At 40.0% G+C, this 16,960-nt stretch overlaps 1 protein-coding gene across 6 annotated transcripts in view; it reads left to right on the plus strand.

Moving 5' to 3' along the window:
• The window catches only part of taok3a (TAO kinase 3a), a 143,981-nt gene that overhangs the window by 87,385 nt on the left and 39,636 nt on the right, over positions 1–16,960 (plus strand). For 4 of the 6 annotated variants that reach the window (XM_078226985.1, XM_078226988.1, XM_078226986.1 and 1 more), the window contains 2 exons: positions 10,675–10,842; positions 14,147–14,350. In XM_078226985.1, coding sequence (XP_078083111.1) covers positions 10,675–10,842; positions 14,147–14,350 — 372 coding nt within the window. The remainder of the gene's footprint in view (positions 1–10,674; positions 10,843–14,146; positions 14,351–16,960) is intronic. The other 2 variants (XM_078226989.1, XM_078226990.1) reach the window with 1 other exon arrangement.

A 16,960-nucleotide genomic window follows, 5' to 3' on the forward strand; every position in this document is an offset into this window, starting at 1 on the left:
GTGCAGTACTTTTCTCAGATTTGTAGTGCACTTTGGCTGATGCTCTATCTTTTTTTAAATTCACATAATCTCTTCCATGCTTAAATAGTATTAAAGGCTAAAGTGTTCTATTCTTGGCTGTAGTATCATCCATTCACTTCTTAAAATACTTTTTGAAATCACTGCCCAGTTTGCCCTGAGCAGCCTTCCTTGCATCAATTTATGGCCAGTTTTTAAGCCAGTTATTTCCCGATGTTTGGTTTAATGTGTTGTTTCGTGATTTACAACACTTCAAATTTCTTTAATACAAGTGAGAACAAAATGGATTAAATGAATTTTGAATAAGAACCAGTGCATTTAGACTTGTAAACTTAAATACGTGCAGGGAGATGTGGGGTATTAGAACAGTCCCCTGTGTTCTGGTAGACAGTAGTTGTAGATTAAGATGTTACCATGTGAACGACTCAGCACTGAGTAACCTCTTGAATTCTGAGTCATTGCTAGTTCCTTGTATTTGAAAAATAGAAAATTAGAGATTAGAGGTGGTTGAAGTTAATTTATTGCACTATCCAAGTTCATCTTCAGATGTTTCCAACTTTTAAAATATTTAGTAATTTTTATCCTTTCCACATGGTGTGGCATGCTGTTTTTTAACAGAAGGAAGATTTTGGATCATTAAATGTGATTAGTTGTATTGGATGCTAGATTCATTTATACTGTGGTTAGTTTAGAACTAATTAAACCAATTTCACAAAAGCTAGCTAATGGACTTGACCATTGTAAAGTGAGGACAGTTTAATGTCTGAGTTACCACAGAAATAAATTTCATGCTCGAGAAGGCGGCTATTTGGCCCATTGCAGCTCAGGTAAATAGTTACTCAACTTAATTTCACTTTCCAGCTGTGGCAATAACCCTATAGTTTGCAGCATCTCGGTCTGCATTTATTTTTGAAATGCAATGAGGGTTTCAGCCTCTGCCAGCCTTTCAAACTGAGTTCCAGATCCCCACAACACTCTAGATAAAAATGAGTTCCCTTCAACAGCCTTCTAATTCTTCTGTCAATTTATTCAAATTTGTGCTCCTGGTATTGACCTCTGTTATCCACCTCTGTTAGCCCCACACAATTTAATGCAGCTCAATTAAATCTCCTCTCTACTGCCTATGTTCCAAAGAAAATAACCCCCAGGCAATCCAGCCTTTCCTTGGAGGTAGAATTCTGCACTCTTGGCAACATCCTTGTAAATCTCCGCTAATCTCTCTAACGTGATCACATTCTTCTTGTAATGTGATGACGATAAACTGTACGTAGTGTTTTAGCTGTAGTCTAACTAGTATGCAGTTTACCAAGCCTCCCTGCTCTTGCATTCTGTGCTTTAGTTAGTAAAGAAAATGTATGTTGCATGCCATCTGAATCATCTTTTTGTCTGGCTATCTGGGGACATGCACTCAGTGGTCCCTCTGTTTCTCTACACTTCTCAGTATCCTACCATTTATTGAGCATCCCTTCCCAAATAAATTCTTACATTTCGATGGCTTGTAATCCATTTGCCACTTTTTGTTGTATCACACGCATCCTCCTTAATCATGTTCACTACATTTGAAACCAGGTAATTGGTCTATACAATGAAAAACAAAGGATGTAAGACATGCAAAATTACAGCAGTGTTGCACTGCTTGCTTCATCATCCATATGTGCTCATGGCTGATCTTGTGCCTCAACTCCACTTCCCTGCCTGCTCCCCATATCTCTTGACTCAAGCATTGAAAAATCTGTCCTTCAGCCTTGCGTATATTTAATTACAGAATATTATCAACCCACTTGGGTAGACAATCCCAAAGATTCACAGCCCTCAGCAGAAATATTTGCTCATCTGTCCTAAATGATCAATCCCTTATCCCGCGATTGAGTTCTAGATTCACCAGCGAGGGGAAAACTGTGTCTATCCTTTCAAGCCCCTTCAGATTATGTATGGCTTGAAGAGACTTTTGAAGTCCAATCTACTTAGCTTTCCATCATTGGGCGATCTAGTGAACCTTTGTTATACCATCTCCAGTGGAAGTATATTGTTCCTTAGATATTGAGATCAAAACTGTACAGAAGATTTCATCTGAGCCTTGCTGAAATGTTTGTAGACCACATGAAACATGCTGCCCTCATCAACCCTTCATGACCTTGTGCTAACCATCCATACTGACTGTCCTTGATTAATTTGTGCCTTTCTAAATGCAGATTTGTACTGTCCCTTGGAATTGAAAAAAATCCCCCTACCACCAAGGTTAGGCTGACTGACCTTTATGAGTCAACATCCCTCCCCTCACCCCTTCCAACCCCACTTCACCCTTTTAAAAAGTAATTGTACAATGCCAGCAGTATTTCAGCTGCATGCCTGTTGTTTCATTGTTCACTTGTTCTTTATGTATTTATTAAACATTTTTGGTTTTGTATGATTTATTTGCCATGTTTTTTAAAGCCATCCCTTAACTTCACCCCTGCAGTCTCTATAATCGGACTAAGAAGTTTAACAACACCAGGTTAAAGTCTGTAAATTGAGTTTGTGTTTTTATGTGCCCTGTTTGTGAACAGATTTCCCACTCTCCTGACGAAGCAGCAGCGCTCCAAAAACTTGTGGCTTTTGCTACCAAATAAACCTGTTGGACTTTAACCTGGTGTTGTTAAACTTCTTACTGTGTTTACCCCAGTCCAACGCTGGGCATCTCTACATCATGTCTCTATAATCGTACAGGCTTTCTGCAGTTTTCAACTTTATCTGGCAAGTATTTTTTAGTCTTAGCAAAAAGCATGCAGAGTAGGATATCCAGGGTGATTTAGATTGTAAACCTGCAGCTGATTGAGGTTAGCTGGTTTCTTGGATGCAGTCAAGATGTAGAAGGTGGTGTTATGATTGTGAGATCTCTGTTTACTAGTCGGTTTCTGGTGGAATTAGCTGCTTAAACTGGAGGAGAACTTATCCCAAAGGTGAAGGAGAGAGAATATATAGCCTGTGGCCTGTTTCATCTGCTGAAAACTTCCTTGACTCTTGCAATCTCTCTCAAAGCAGCCTTGTCTATTTCTACTGTGTATTTCCAATAGGTTTTAGCTGTCTGCATGTGGCAGCCATTGTTTCAATATCCTTTGCATTTGCATTTTTAATGGCTCTTAGTTACAATTTTCAATGGGTGTCTGGATTTTCAGAGATGTCTCCCTACACACTGCCCTGAAGGTGATTTGTTTGTTTCTCACCTTCACCTTGGAATGTGGCCTTGCATTTTTAGGTAGTTTGCTTTGTCTCAGTTCAAATTGCAAAGTTTCCAGTCAAAAGTTGAATAATCATATTTTCAAAAAATAAAGGGGCATAGCCACGTGACACCTCCCCATCACAAAAAAACTGAAATAAAAATTGCTCTAATTTAATTACAAGATATAAAAACACCAAACCAAACCAAAAAAATGCACTCACTTCCATTTGCTCTCTTAGCCTTAGTCTGGATTATCCATCAGATCGAACAGGGTCTCAAAGTTCTGTAAGAAGTCTCACAACACCAGGTTAAAGTCCAACAGGTTTATTTGGGAGCACAAGCTTTTGGAGCACTGCCCCATAAGTGCTCCCCCAGAAGGGGCAGTGCTCTAAAAGCTTATGCTACGAAATAAACCTGTTGGACTTTAACCTGGCGTTGTGAGACTTCTTACTGTGCTTACCTCAGTCCAACACCAGCAGCTCCACATCATCTGTAAGTTCTGGACAGGGTGTCCACAGTCATATTTGATTTTCCTGAAATCTGGGTGATTTTCTGGTGATCTGGTTGGTGAAACAAATTCCCAAAGGAGTAACCTTCTCCACAAAAGTCAAGGAATGTGCTCTTTATAGACTGATGTTATCCATATCCATTTCAGAAATGTATCTCAAGTATTTGAGAGCCAGTAATAAACTTGGGATTTCTTTTTCTTCTGTGGAACAATGTTTCTGATATGTGTATGGCTACTTTAAATATTTGGTTAAAGTCTGGAGCTGCGAACACTTGATTTGTTTATTAAAATGGCTTCTGTCTGTCATTTCCTGGTCCATACTGCTTTTGCTTTTTTCTGTAGTAGGTCTGTCAGTGGGGCAGCGACAGTGTTGAAGTTTGGGACAAACTTGCAGTAGAAACCATACATCCCTAAAAATTTCATTATTTCCTGTTTTGGTATGGGAATGGGAAAGCTGTATGACCGATTTGCAGCTCTGTCCAGGACTTGTCCTTGATCCATCATGTGTCCTAGGTACGTCACCTGAGCCTTGGTGATCTTGCTCATTACACAGTTACCCACTAAGTCAGTTGACTGTAATTTCTGGAAGAAATCTTCCTATAAGTGAGCTTCCTGTGTGTCACTGTATACTAGGAGATTGTATTGGTGCACTACATAATTGGATAAGCTTTGCCACTACCTGGTTCATCAGCCTTTGAAAGGTAGCTGGGGCATTTCTTGGCCCAAACGGCATGACTTGAGACTGGTATAGCCCATCTGGAGTCACCAAAGGTGGAGATATTCTTCACACAGGCAGTCAAGGGGACCTGCCAGTATCCCTCGAGTAAATCCATCTTTGTCATGTGGGCTGTATTACCTACCTGATCTATGCAGTCTTCCAAGCAGGGAATCGGGTAGGAGTTGGCTGTGGTCACTTTATTAATGTTTCATTCGTTAATGCAGAGCCTTGTGGAGTCGTCCAGCTTGGGCACGAGTACAATTAAGGAGCTCCAGTTACTGCTGCCAGGCTCTGTTAATTGGTGCTCCCCCAAGTATTTAATCTCCTCTCAGTTATGGGCCAACTTTTCTGAGCCTAGACAATAGAAATATTGCCTTATGGGAGGGGTCCCTGCCACATAAAATAGGGCTGAAATGGTGAGCCTGGCCTGTCTCTCCGAATGTTTTTAAATGCAGTGAACTGACTTGTCAGGTCTCCTCACTGTTTTGCATTTAAGTGGCTAAATATGGTGTCCAATTTCACGAGAATTTGTTTGCTCGGTGGACAGTAGGGGATTCAATGTCGACCTCACCCATGTCTCCTAATTTGTCCTTACTGTTCCCTTGTCTTCTGTCTGTTATTGGGATCCACCCAGTCTTGGTAGGAGCACGAGCACATAAGGCCCAAACCCCTCAGACAGGAGACTATGGGGAAATTTTTAAGTGTCCTCGAGCCACATCACAGGCTCTCATGAATTGCTCGTGGAACACTGTTATGTAGTCTAACCTGGAGGTTTTCTTCTTGCCCGAGTAGTTTCAGAGGACCTCTCACTTGGTGTCCATAAGCTAATTCAAATGGAATAAAACCAGTGAAGGTAACCTAGTCCTTTATCCCAGTCAAGGAGATTTCAACTTCCCCCAATATTAATTTGGATCGGCCAAGTGTGAAAGACCAGATCCTGTCTTATCCTATCAAAATCGGCCTTCCCCCAATTCAGAAACTTTATTTCCAGTCTACCATTGTCCTTTTCGATAACTACTTTTTATATCTTGCTGTGTTGTGGTCACAATCATCAAAGTGCTGCTCCACTGACACCTCTACCACCTGCTCAACTTCATTCCCTGAAATTAGGTCAAGTACCGTCCCTCTCTTGTTGGACTTATTACGTGCTGGCTCAAAAAGCTCCCAGGAATGCACTTAAAGAATTCTGCCCCCTGTAAGTCTTCAACAGTAGGCCTATCCAAATTGATATTGGGGAAGTTGAAATCCCCTGACATTACCTATTATTTTTACACTTCTGAGATCTGTCTATATATTGGCTCTTTTGGCACATTGGCACAGTGGTTAGTACTGCTGCTTCGCAACGCCAGGGACCAGGGTTTAATTCCCGGCTTGGGTCACTGTCTGTGTGGAGTTCGCACATTCTCCCCATGTCTGCGTGCGTTTCCTCCCACAGTCCAAAAATGTGCAGGTTAGGTGGATTGGCCATGCTAAATTGCTCCTTAGTGTCGGGGGATGAACTAGGGTAAATGGATGGGGTTGTGGGGATAGGGCCTGGGTGAGATTGTGGTCAGTGTAGACTCAATGGACCAAATAGCCGCCTCCTGCACTGTAAGATTCTATGGTTGTCTCTCCCTGACTGTTTGTGGGCCTGTAGTACACTCCCAACAATGTGTGTGTTTTAAAGTTTATTTATTAGTGTCACAAGTAGGCTTGCGTTAACACTGCAATGAAGTTACTCTGAAAAGTCACCACATTCTGGCACCTGTTCAGGTACACTGAGGGAGAATTTAGAATGGCCAATGCACCTAACCAGCACGTCTTTCGGTCTGTGGGAGGAAACCAGAGCCAAATGACGTCCTTCTCTGCCATAACAATTCTGTGACCATTGCCAGAAATAAACTTAGACTTTTGATTGTCAATTGTTTTAAATTTTTATTAATTTATATCGTTATCTAATTCTAAATTATTAACTATAACTTGCTCATAAATTATTGGCTGAGGTTAACTCAGTTCCCTGACTTGGAGCAAAATAAAACCAGTAGTCACCAACAATCACCTGCCTGCTATCTTGCAATGTTATTCAATTTTTTTGTTGTTTTTGAATTCTCTAACTATATCCTGCCACCTCTCAGGTCTGGATATGACATATTAGTGCAAAATGAGATCACATATTACTTAGAAAATAAGATTCTAAATTTGATAGAGGAGCAAAAGGATCTGGGATCAAAAGGATTTAGGAGTACAAATACACAAATCGTTAAGTAGTCATGTGGGTTAATGAGGCCATTTTTTAAAACAAATAAGCCAAATGTTAGGTTTTACTTCTAGAGGGATTGAAATGAAAAAGGGAGAAGCAGTAGAACTTGTACCAAACCTTGGTTTAATCATACTTGTACTGTTCTGGTCACCATATAGAATGCAAGGAAGATTTACAAGGATGATGCCAGAAATGCAAAGTTAATGGCATTAGGAAAGGATGAAAAGGCTGGAAGTCCCCTCTTCATCAGAAAGTAGAAGGTCGAATGGTGACCTACTAGTTGTCTTTAAAAATTATGAAAAGTTCTAACAAAATAGACATGTGTTTCTTCCCTCACGGAGAAGAGCAAAACTTGAGGCCATCAATAAAATATAGCCACAAAGAAATTAAATGCCAAATTCAAAAGAAACCAATACTTAGTGGGTGGTGAGAATGTAGAATTTGATACCATAGGGAGCAGTTGAGCTGACTAGTATGGGTACATTTAGTAAGTTAGTAATGGTTAGTAGGTTTGTAGATGACACCAAGATTGGTGGCATAGTGGACAGTGAAGAGGTTATCTAGGATTGCAAGGGATATTTATCATTTGGGCCGGGGGTTGATGAATGGCAGATGGAGTTTAATTTGGATAAATGCGAGGTCATGCATTTTGGTAGATCGAACCAGGGCAGGACTTCCTCAGTTAATGGTAAGGTGTTGGGGAGAGTTACAGAACAAAGAGATCTAGGGGTACAGGTTCATAGCTCCTTGAAAGCAGAGTCACAGGTGGACAGGGTGGTAAAGAAGGCATTTGGCATGCTTTGTTTCATTGGTCAGAACATTGAATACAGGAGTTGGGATGTGTTATAGCTGTACAAAACGTTGGTAAAGCCACACTTGGAATACTGTGTACAATTCTGGTCGCTATTATAGAAAGGATATTATTATACTCCAAAGAGTGTAGAAAAGATTTATTTGGATGCTACAAGGACTTGATGGTTTGAGTTATAAGGAGAGGCTGGATAGACTAGGACTTTTTTCTCTGGAGCGTAGGAGGCTTCGGGGTGGTCTTATAGAGGTCTATGAAATAATGAGGGACATAGATCAGCCAGATAGTCAACATCTTCCAATAGTAGGGGAGTCTCAAACTAGAGGGCATAGGTTTAAGGTGAGAGAGGAAAAATACAAAAGATCCAAAGGGGCAATTTTTCTCATGGGGTGGTGAGTGTCTGGAACGAGCTGCCAGAGATGATGATAGAGGCGGGTACAATTTTGTTTTTTAAAAAGCATTTGGACAGTTACATGGGTAAGATTGGTATAGAGGGATATGGGCCAAATGCAGGCAATTGGGACTAGCTTAATGGTAAAACCTGGGTGGCATGGACAAGTTGGACCGAAGGGTCTGTTTCCATACTAATAAGCCAATATGACCCCATATATAAAAGCTATTCTACCACACCAAAAACCACCAATGCATTGCTGATGAATTTCAAATTTTGTCTCTTTGGATGTTCTCTTGGATATGCATCCTTTATTTCCTTTGACCCATCATTGATGGCTGTGGCTTCAACTGTCTAGGCCCTAAGTTCTGGAATTCCTTCCTAAATGTCTCTGCCTCTCCACCTCTTCTCCCTTAATTTTGAGATGTTCAAAGCTAACTTGTCATGATATCTCCTTTAGCATTAATTGTCTAATTGCACTTGGAGGTCTGTTTAGTTGTATGCTTGTACTGTCAAATCCAAATGTTTAACCATTAAACAATAGACTGCTCTTGTGAACCAAACTGGATATTCATGTCTCCTGCGCATTTTCAAATGCAATCGAAGTACTACATATCATTAAGCTATTTTACTTCTCAGACAGCAAGTAAATGGAATAACAGTTATAATTGGAACTCATTTAACTAGTATAACCAGCTTGTCTTTGTATAATACAAATTAAACGACTATGCTACATTTTTCCCTATCAGTGGGTCATCTTGGTCAACTCAAACAATGTACATGGTGGCACAGTGGTTAGCATTGCTGCCTCACAGCGTCAGGGACCCGGGTTCCATTCCCGGTTTGGGTCACAGTCTGTGTGGAGTCTGCACGTTTTCCCTGTGTCTGCATGGGTTTCTTCCAGATGCTCTGGTTTGCTCCCAGAGTCCAAAAGATGTGCTAGTTAGGTGCATTGGCCATGCTAAATTCACCCTCGGTGTACTCAATGAGGCGCCGGAGTGTGGCGACTAGGGGATTTTCACAGTAACTTCATTGCAGTGTTAATGTAAGCCTACTTGTGACACTAATAAATAAACTTCAAACTTAAAGTAACCATCTGCTTTCTTATTTTAAAACCTTATTTTAGGTTCCCCTGTACCTATCCACAGAGGAAAGCTGATAGCAGATAAATCCCTATTGAGTTTACTGGGCTACTTGGGTTTTCCAACTAGATTTGCTTTTGACGATTACCATTTATCAGAGTCTGATAATTTGATTTTTGTCTGTTTTTGTTGAAACTAGTCTGTTGCCTAATATTTTCATCATTCTCTGTCCAAATGTTTTTAATTTTTGTAATTTTACTTTAAAAATGCAATGTTTAAAGTAATTTGATTTCACAACCTCCCTGTGAAGAAATTGGCTCTGAATCCTAAATTGTGACAGCTGTCTGATAAATGAAAAGGAAAAAACTGAAAAAATGGAAAAAAGAATTTGGCACAAATTGGTTACGTTTATTTTTAAAAGAAAGGTGTATTGGAGAGATTAAGGCATTCCATTGGTTGCGTGCAAAAGCAAAATACTGTGGATGCTGGAATTACTTGGAGTCTGGCAGCAACTGTGGAGGAAGAAACTCAGTTAAGCTTTCAAGTTCATGAACCTGCAGGGTCAACTCTCCTCTCACCACAGATGCTGCCTGACCTGAGCATTTCCACTTTTGTTACCATTGTTGACATACTAATGTATGAATTGTTCCCTATACTATTAGATTGTATATTTTTGCAATTCATTGTCCCAACTTGTGTCACGTATACTGTGTTGTTCACAAGATAAATACAAGGAATTAAACTTATTTGGCCATTCCTAATTCTTCCATCAAACAAGGATTTTCACTCCATGATTCTCTGTGGATGTCTATTCCATCTGTCTGGATAACTATCTCTAGATGGTCCAAAAGTTACCTTCGATTATGAAATTGCAGCTATTGTCCTGCTTTTGAAGTAACATATTAGTTCTCTCCTTTCACAGGAGAACTCCGTTTCTTTACGCCAACTCTGACTCACATTTGTCTTGGTGAGAAGAACTTGACATAGTATTCAACATCCATATTTCCAAGAATTTTTTAATGTGCTACCACGAATCTTAATTGCTACTAAAATATTTGTATTTTCTCTCTCAAACCACATAAGTAGTAGTGTGTGTGTGTGGAAACTGACCTGACTTGATGCTGGAAAGAATGTAACTAACGTCTTAAAATATTCTTGTGTACTAATGGGTCGATTAATTTTCATTTCCTATTTTGCTTGCAACATGTACAACTTTTAGATAGTGTTAACATTCTGGTTCATGTTTTCAATGTGGGAGAATGGAATGGTGCATTTGTAGCATTGGTGGGTTGCCCAAACATCCTCTTCAATGCATACAAGTAACCTACATGAGTCCATAAATATTCGAATAAAAGTCTTCGTGGATAATTTGCTCCTTAGACTGGCTCGAAAGTCCATTTTTCATGAAATTTACTACATAGTCCATGAAGAAGATCACAGGAATTCTTAACGAGGATAAAAATCCTGCTACAAACATTGAAAATATGTTCAGTTGCTTAGTTACATAGAGATTACTTTGATGTTCAAATCACAATACCATTATTTTTTATACTGCACAAGTGTTTGCTTCACGAAGTGATCTATTTTCCTAAACAATGAGGAAATATTTTTGTGTTCTCTTTTATATTCTGTAGATAATATAGATAATCAGCATGCACAGATTTTCATTCAGCTTTTGGACATTGATAATTTGCTATGTCTGTCTTATCAGCATGAATTTGTTCGCCGGGAGCATCCACAAAGAGTTCTTTGTGACCTTATTGCAAGAACAAAAGATGCTGTTCGTGAGCTGGATAATCTTCAATATAGAAAAATGAAAAAAATACTTTTTCAAGAAACTCGCAATGGGCCAACAGCAGAATCACAAGAGGAAGAGGAGGTAAGATGAATTTGGTGGCTCTCAAGTGATGGATTAAAATCTAAATAAAAACAGAAAAGTTTTGGTGTAGAAAGAGGCCATTCAGTCCACTGTGTCTGTGGCGGCCCAAAAAGAGAGCAAATCTAGTTGCTCATTTTAATCCCAATTTCCAGCACCTGGTCCATAGCCTTGGCGGGTTTACAGCACTTCAGATGCAGTACCTTTTTAAATGAGTTGTGTTTCAGCTTCATCCACCAACTTAACTGAACAAAGAGGCCAAATGTTTTGCTCGAAGCCATTCTTCCTTTAAATTTCATCCTTACACATTCCTGACCTAAAGTGTAGTTCCTCAGGTGTCAACAGCTTTCTGGTAATTGGCTCAAATGGTAATTCTTCATGTATAAACCAAAATACTGAGATGCAGCAATATTTGTGAAGGGCATCACAGCCAAAGGCGATCTACTTTTGGTATCCAAATACATGCTTCTTCACAGGAATCATTAGAAATTCTGGCTACCAATCTTTTTTGCTTTTCTGCCACCCTGTCCAGTCAGTGGCCATTTAAGCAAATTTCAGTATCGAATTGCTAATTCAGCTGAGATCAATGACTTAGGAAAATGAACCTTCTGAGGTGAATAGTGCAGTGATGAGCTACACAAATACACCTATCTGCTCAACGACCTTAGGAACTCCCTATGACAGCATTGTATCAACATTTCAAAATTTAGCCTACTGACTGGTGACTAAAGGAATTGTCAAACTTTTGCATTGTTGTACTCTTTATTTACAATGCTTAAGAGCATTGGATGAACATGCACAGTTTTGCAAACTGAGAGTGAGCCCATTGAACAGTAGATATAAAGCACATAGCGTTTTTATGTTCCTTATAGTATCATGGGTAATTCATGTTGTACTAAACCCATTACACAAAAAGTGGTTTTATCCCTGAGTTTTAGCTGGAAATACAGTGAATACTCAAATTGGTCTCAACTTTTGTTGCAGGATATCTAGATATAATATTTGCTCCTAATTTATTGAATTTTCCAAGCCAGAATATGCATTTATGTGAACATTTGAGAAAAGATATCAGACCCACCTGTGTTGCCTCTCATCTGCACAAGTGGCTCAGCAACAGATACCATTTAGCCTTACAAATAAAGAATGTTGTTTGGGCGAATATCATTGGTGCATATGGAACCAGACACCTTAGCATGTTTCCTACTGGAGTCAGGAGTAAGAGGACAAGCAAGAGGAAAATATTTCTTGCATGAACACAGTAAATTTGAATAATTATAAATGCATTGTTTGGAGTTTAATTGAAAAAGTCATTTTTCTGTTCTTGAACCAAAATTTCTAAAAGCTGTTATGAGCGAAAGATTTCAATGTTGTTCATCTCACTCCCTTAGATGACTTCCTAGAAGTTATTTATTAAAACTAATAATGAATTGCATATAGTTAAATTGCCTTTTTTTTTTGTATAGTCAAAAGGTAATTATGGATGTGGAAAACCATCTTGATTCACCCACTCATTGCAGAATCCAATTATTTAGTGATTCTGGGGTGTTTTCTTTCACTATGGTTTGTTCATCATTGTGCAAAGAAGGTGCTGTGGCAATCTAAATTTGCCACTTATAAGTTTGAATCAGTTGTCCCACTTGCCACTTACTTTAAAGTAATATTTTAGATTTTCCTTTCCCAGCCTGTTACACTGCATACTTTTCTAGGTTAAAAAAATCTTCATAAGAACAGACTAACACTAGGCTTCAGCTAAGGCTCTTCTCCACACTGCCTCCAATGCTTAAACATTTCCATTGTGTCTTAGGAATGTGAACTCAAGTGTCTCTACATACAGCTTTTGAAGTATATTTTATTAATGTTATCAATCTTTTCATGGATGTTGTGTTATGCATTGTAGTTTACTACAATATGTTTTCAGATGTTACAAAATTGGGTATTTGAATGCCCTTGCCATTTACATTATTGCAACTAATTAACAGCAGTAGTTATAAACCCTCCCCATCCCCCACCCTGGCGCACAAGTTGCACCTGGTCTCGCCACCCGTGCGCGTCTTCTGTGTGAGCATTTCTATTGAGCTTGACTCCGCCCTTACATAAAATCCATATATGCTATTTCCACTAAGGTTTACTGATTATTGATCAGAAGTAGCCACGCAGCCTTTTTAATTTACTCTTCCTCACCTGCAAATATTAAGGCCAACAATCAAGTTATTGTCACCCTAAATGAAGGTTGCTAATCCTTAAAATAGGGTTCTTGCTTCACGCTATAACTGTACATTTTCACCTATAACGCAGCTCCTTAACTGCACAATCCTCTCAAAGATTTCAGTGAAGTGTAATGACCATATCAGCGATTCATGTTATGCCAGCTTGGATAGTTTAAAAAGTTCACGCATTTGAGCAGTTCAAGGATAGCTGTCCCTATTGTCTTTAGATTGTATCTGTAAAACATTTTGAGTTGCATAAAACTAGGTTGAACAACCAATGGTTGCTATGAAAATGGTGAAGGGAGCAGTTTGAGATGAATGAAGTGTATGACACCTTAAGCAAATTGATAGAAATTTCCTCCCTAGTGATGACACTGAGCTTTTTTAATGCAAGGTGCTGGACCTTTCTTTTCTCCCCACCCCAAACCACTGCGAATTTGTCACTGGAAGCATCCACCAAACGTTTTTGAGGTTGCAGAAACCCATATTCCAGTCCTCATAGAATCATAGAGCCATAGAAGCCCTGCAGTGCAGAAGGAGGCCATTTGGCTCATCGAGTCTGCACCGACAACAATACCACCCAGGCCCTATCCCCATAACCCCACATTTACCCCACTTATACCTCTAACCTACCCATCCTGGGACACTAAGGGACAATTTAGCATGGCCAATGTACCTAACCCACACACCTTTGGACTGTGGGAGGAAAGCGGAGCACTCGGAGGAAACCCACGCAGACGTGGGGAGAACGTGCAGACTCCACACAGACAGTGACCCAAGCTGGGAATCAAACCCAGGTCTCTGGACCTGTGAGGCAGCAGTGCTGACCACTGTGCCACCATACCTCCCACGTCCTCTATAATAAATTTGTGATCATTACAAGTAGACAATTATTCACATTCAGTCCCTCCGCTGGGATTTTGGAGCATCGGGTTCTGCTTACTTGCTCTAACTGCATAGTCTTACTTGAATTATCAGATACTGATCGTTTTAACTTCTATGTAATAATGAGGAATATTATTCAGTGCATGTGATTTCTAAATGCATGACGTCACTAATGCATGTTCACTTCACTAACATTGCTTTCCTCTATCTTGCAGGACAGTGAGCATGGTGCAGGCTTAGGTAGTAAAGTAGATAGCCTGGGAAGTAATCAGTCCATTCCCAGTATGTCGATCAGCACAGGCAGCCAGAATAGCAGTGTTAACAGTCTGCATGAAGTCTTTGATGATAGCTCAGAGATCGCCATGATGCATGATGGTGATAACACCTTGCAATCTAATGTCTCCGTCATCCACAGAAAGGTAGGTTTGCAGTATTGTGTTTGGAAATGTTGCTGCTCTGAAGTGTTCTGCTAATGTATAAAATAAAGTTGTGTTAAATCTTGACCAAAAACATTTTTAGAGAAGTCAAGCTTCATGGAAACCTAAAATAGGTGAGTTTGGAAGTAACTTCGGATCAACAGAACTCGATCATCCACTTTCTGGTTTTTGTAATTCATTGGGATTACATTCCACAGTGGGGATTAGCCCAATTATCCACTAAAGTTTCAGTGTAATAAATATGGAGACCTAAACTGGTGGACAAATGGGAGAGACCTTGCAGAATTTCACCCCATTATGATCTAAAAATGTCAGGCTAGCTTTCCACTCTGGTGTGTTTTTTTTGTGCTGTTGGCACAAAAATGAGTAACTCATGCTGAAGATCTTATTAATTCGCACGTCAAATTCTATCAACACCAATTAGGTTTCCCCAAACTTTTGCCCTAGTTTTAAAAAAGAGCATGGAAAGCCAGCCCTGCCCTCAGGATGAATTAATAACCATTGAGAGTTTGCACTGATTTCACTTATTTGTGGACTTTCCAGGCAATTCTTTAAAACAAAATTAAGCTGGTTCTTGGATGTATCAATACGAATAGGCTTGTCTTAAAAGCTTTTAAATATATAGGTGGCAGAGTGGTTAGCGCTACTGCCTCACAGCGCCAAGGACCCGGGTTCAATTCTGGCCTCGGATGAGTGTCCGTGTGGAGTTTGCATGTTGTTGTCTGCATGGGTTGCTTCCCACACTCCAAAGACGTGCAGTTAGGTTGATTGGCTATAGCAAATTGACCATTGGTGTCGGGGGGACTAGCAGGGTAAATATGTGGGGTTACACGGATAGGGCCAGGGTTGGATTGTTGATGCAGGCTCAGTGGGCCAAATGGTGTCCTACTGCACTGTAGGCATTCTATTCTATGATTTATATCAAATATTACAAAGAAATATAACGAAGAGGGCAGTGCAGTAGACATTGTCTACATGGACTTTAGCAAGGCCTTCGACAAAGGACCACATGGTAGACTGGTCAGTAAGATTAGATCACATGGAATCCAGGGAGAACCAGCTGATTGGATACAAAATGGACACGTCAATAGGAGATAGAGGGTGATGGTAGAGGTTGTTTTTGAGACTGGAGGCTTGTTACCAGCGGTGTGCCGCAAGGATCGGTGCTGAGTCCACTAGTGTTTGTCATTTTTATAAATGATTTGGATGAGAATATAGGAGGCATGGTTATTAAATTTGCGAATTACACCAAAATTGGGGGTGTAGTGGACAGTGGAAAAAGGTTATCTAAGACTACAACCGGATCTTGATCAACTGGGCCAGTGGGGTGAGGAATAGCAGGTGGAGCTTAATTCAGATAAATGTGAGATGTTGCATTTTGTAAGATAAATCAGGGCAGGACTTGCACAGTTAATGATAGGGCTCTGGGAAGTGTTGTCGAACAGAGAGGTGCAGGTACATAGTTCCTTGAAAGTGGCGTCACAGGTGACAGGGTGGTGAAGAAGGCTTTTGGCACACTTGCCTTCATTGGTCAGAACATTGAGTACAGGAGTTGGGATGTTATGTTACAACTGTACAAGATATTGGTACGGCCACATTTGGAGTACTGCGTACAATTTTGGTCACCTTGCTACTGGAAGGATGTTAAACTGTAAAGGGTGCAAAAAAGATTTACAAGGATGTTACCGGGACTGGAATGTTTGAATTATAAGGAGAAACTGGATAGGCTGGGACTTTGTCCCCCAGAGCATGGGAGGATGAGGGGTGACCTTATAGAGGTTTATAAAACCATGAGGGGCATAGATAAGGTTAATAGCCAAGATCCTTTCCCTGTATAGGGTAGTCCAAAACTAACAGACGTGGGTTTAAGGTGCGAGGGGAAAGTTTTAAAAGGAACCTGAGGGGCAACCTTTTCACACAGAGGGTGGTGTGTATATGCAATGAGCTGCCAGAGGAGGTGGTAGAGGCGGGTACAAGTACAACATTTAAAAGACATTTGGACAGGTATATGGACAGGAAAGGTTTAGAGGGATATGGGCCAAATGCAGGCAAATGGGACTAGTTAAGTTTAGGAAACCTGGTTGGCATGGATGAGTTGAGCCGAAGGGCCTGTTTCCGTGCTGTATATCTCTGACTCTAAGCTGATTACCCCATTCCAAGTCATTTTCAATCATTTAAAATCTGATTGCTCACACGTGGATTGGCACTGTGATTGTAAATATGTTTCTATGATTTATCAATTTTCAGCACTATTCATCACACCACTCTTATATCAAGGAATTAAAAAGTATATATGTATTTAAAACATTGCAACTCACACTGATATAATGCAAATGAATTTGAATGGGAAAAATCAAGAAGAAAGTGCTTCTCAAAGTGGACACGTTACACCTGGATTGTCGATTACACCCAAAGTGAAACTCGACCCACTGATTTAAGGCAGATGCATGCCATTTGTTTTTTAAAAAGTGTTTATTTAGAATGTGTATAGTTAATTGGTTTCAGATTTTAAGGGACTAATGTGAACTTTTCTTGTGCAGTTTATTGTGCAATTGCTTCATTCAAATTACTCCCTTGTAATTCATCGAATCA

The sequence above is a fragment of the Mustelus asterias genome, chromosome 13, assembly GCF_964213995.1.
Source record: "Mustelus asterias chromosome 13, sMusAst1.hap1.1, whole genome shotgun sequence".
Lineage (NCBI taxonomy): Eukaryota > Metazoa > Chordata > Chondrichthyes > Carcharhiniformes > Triakidae > Mustelus > Mustelus asterias.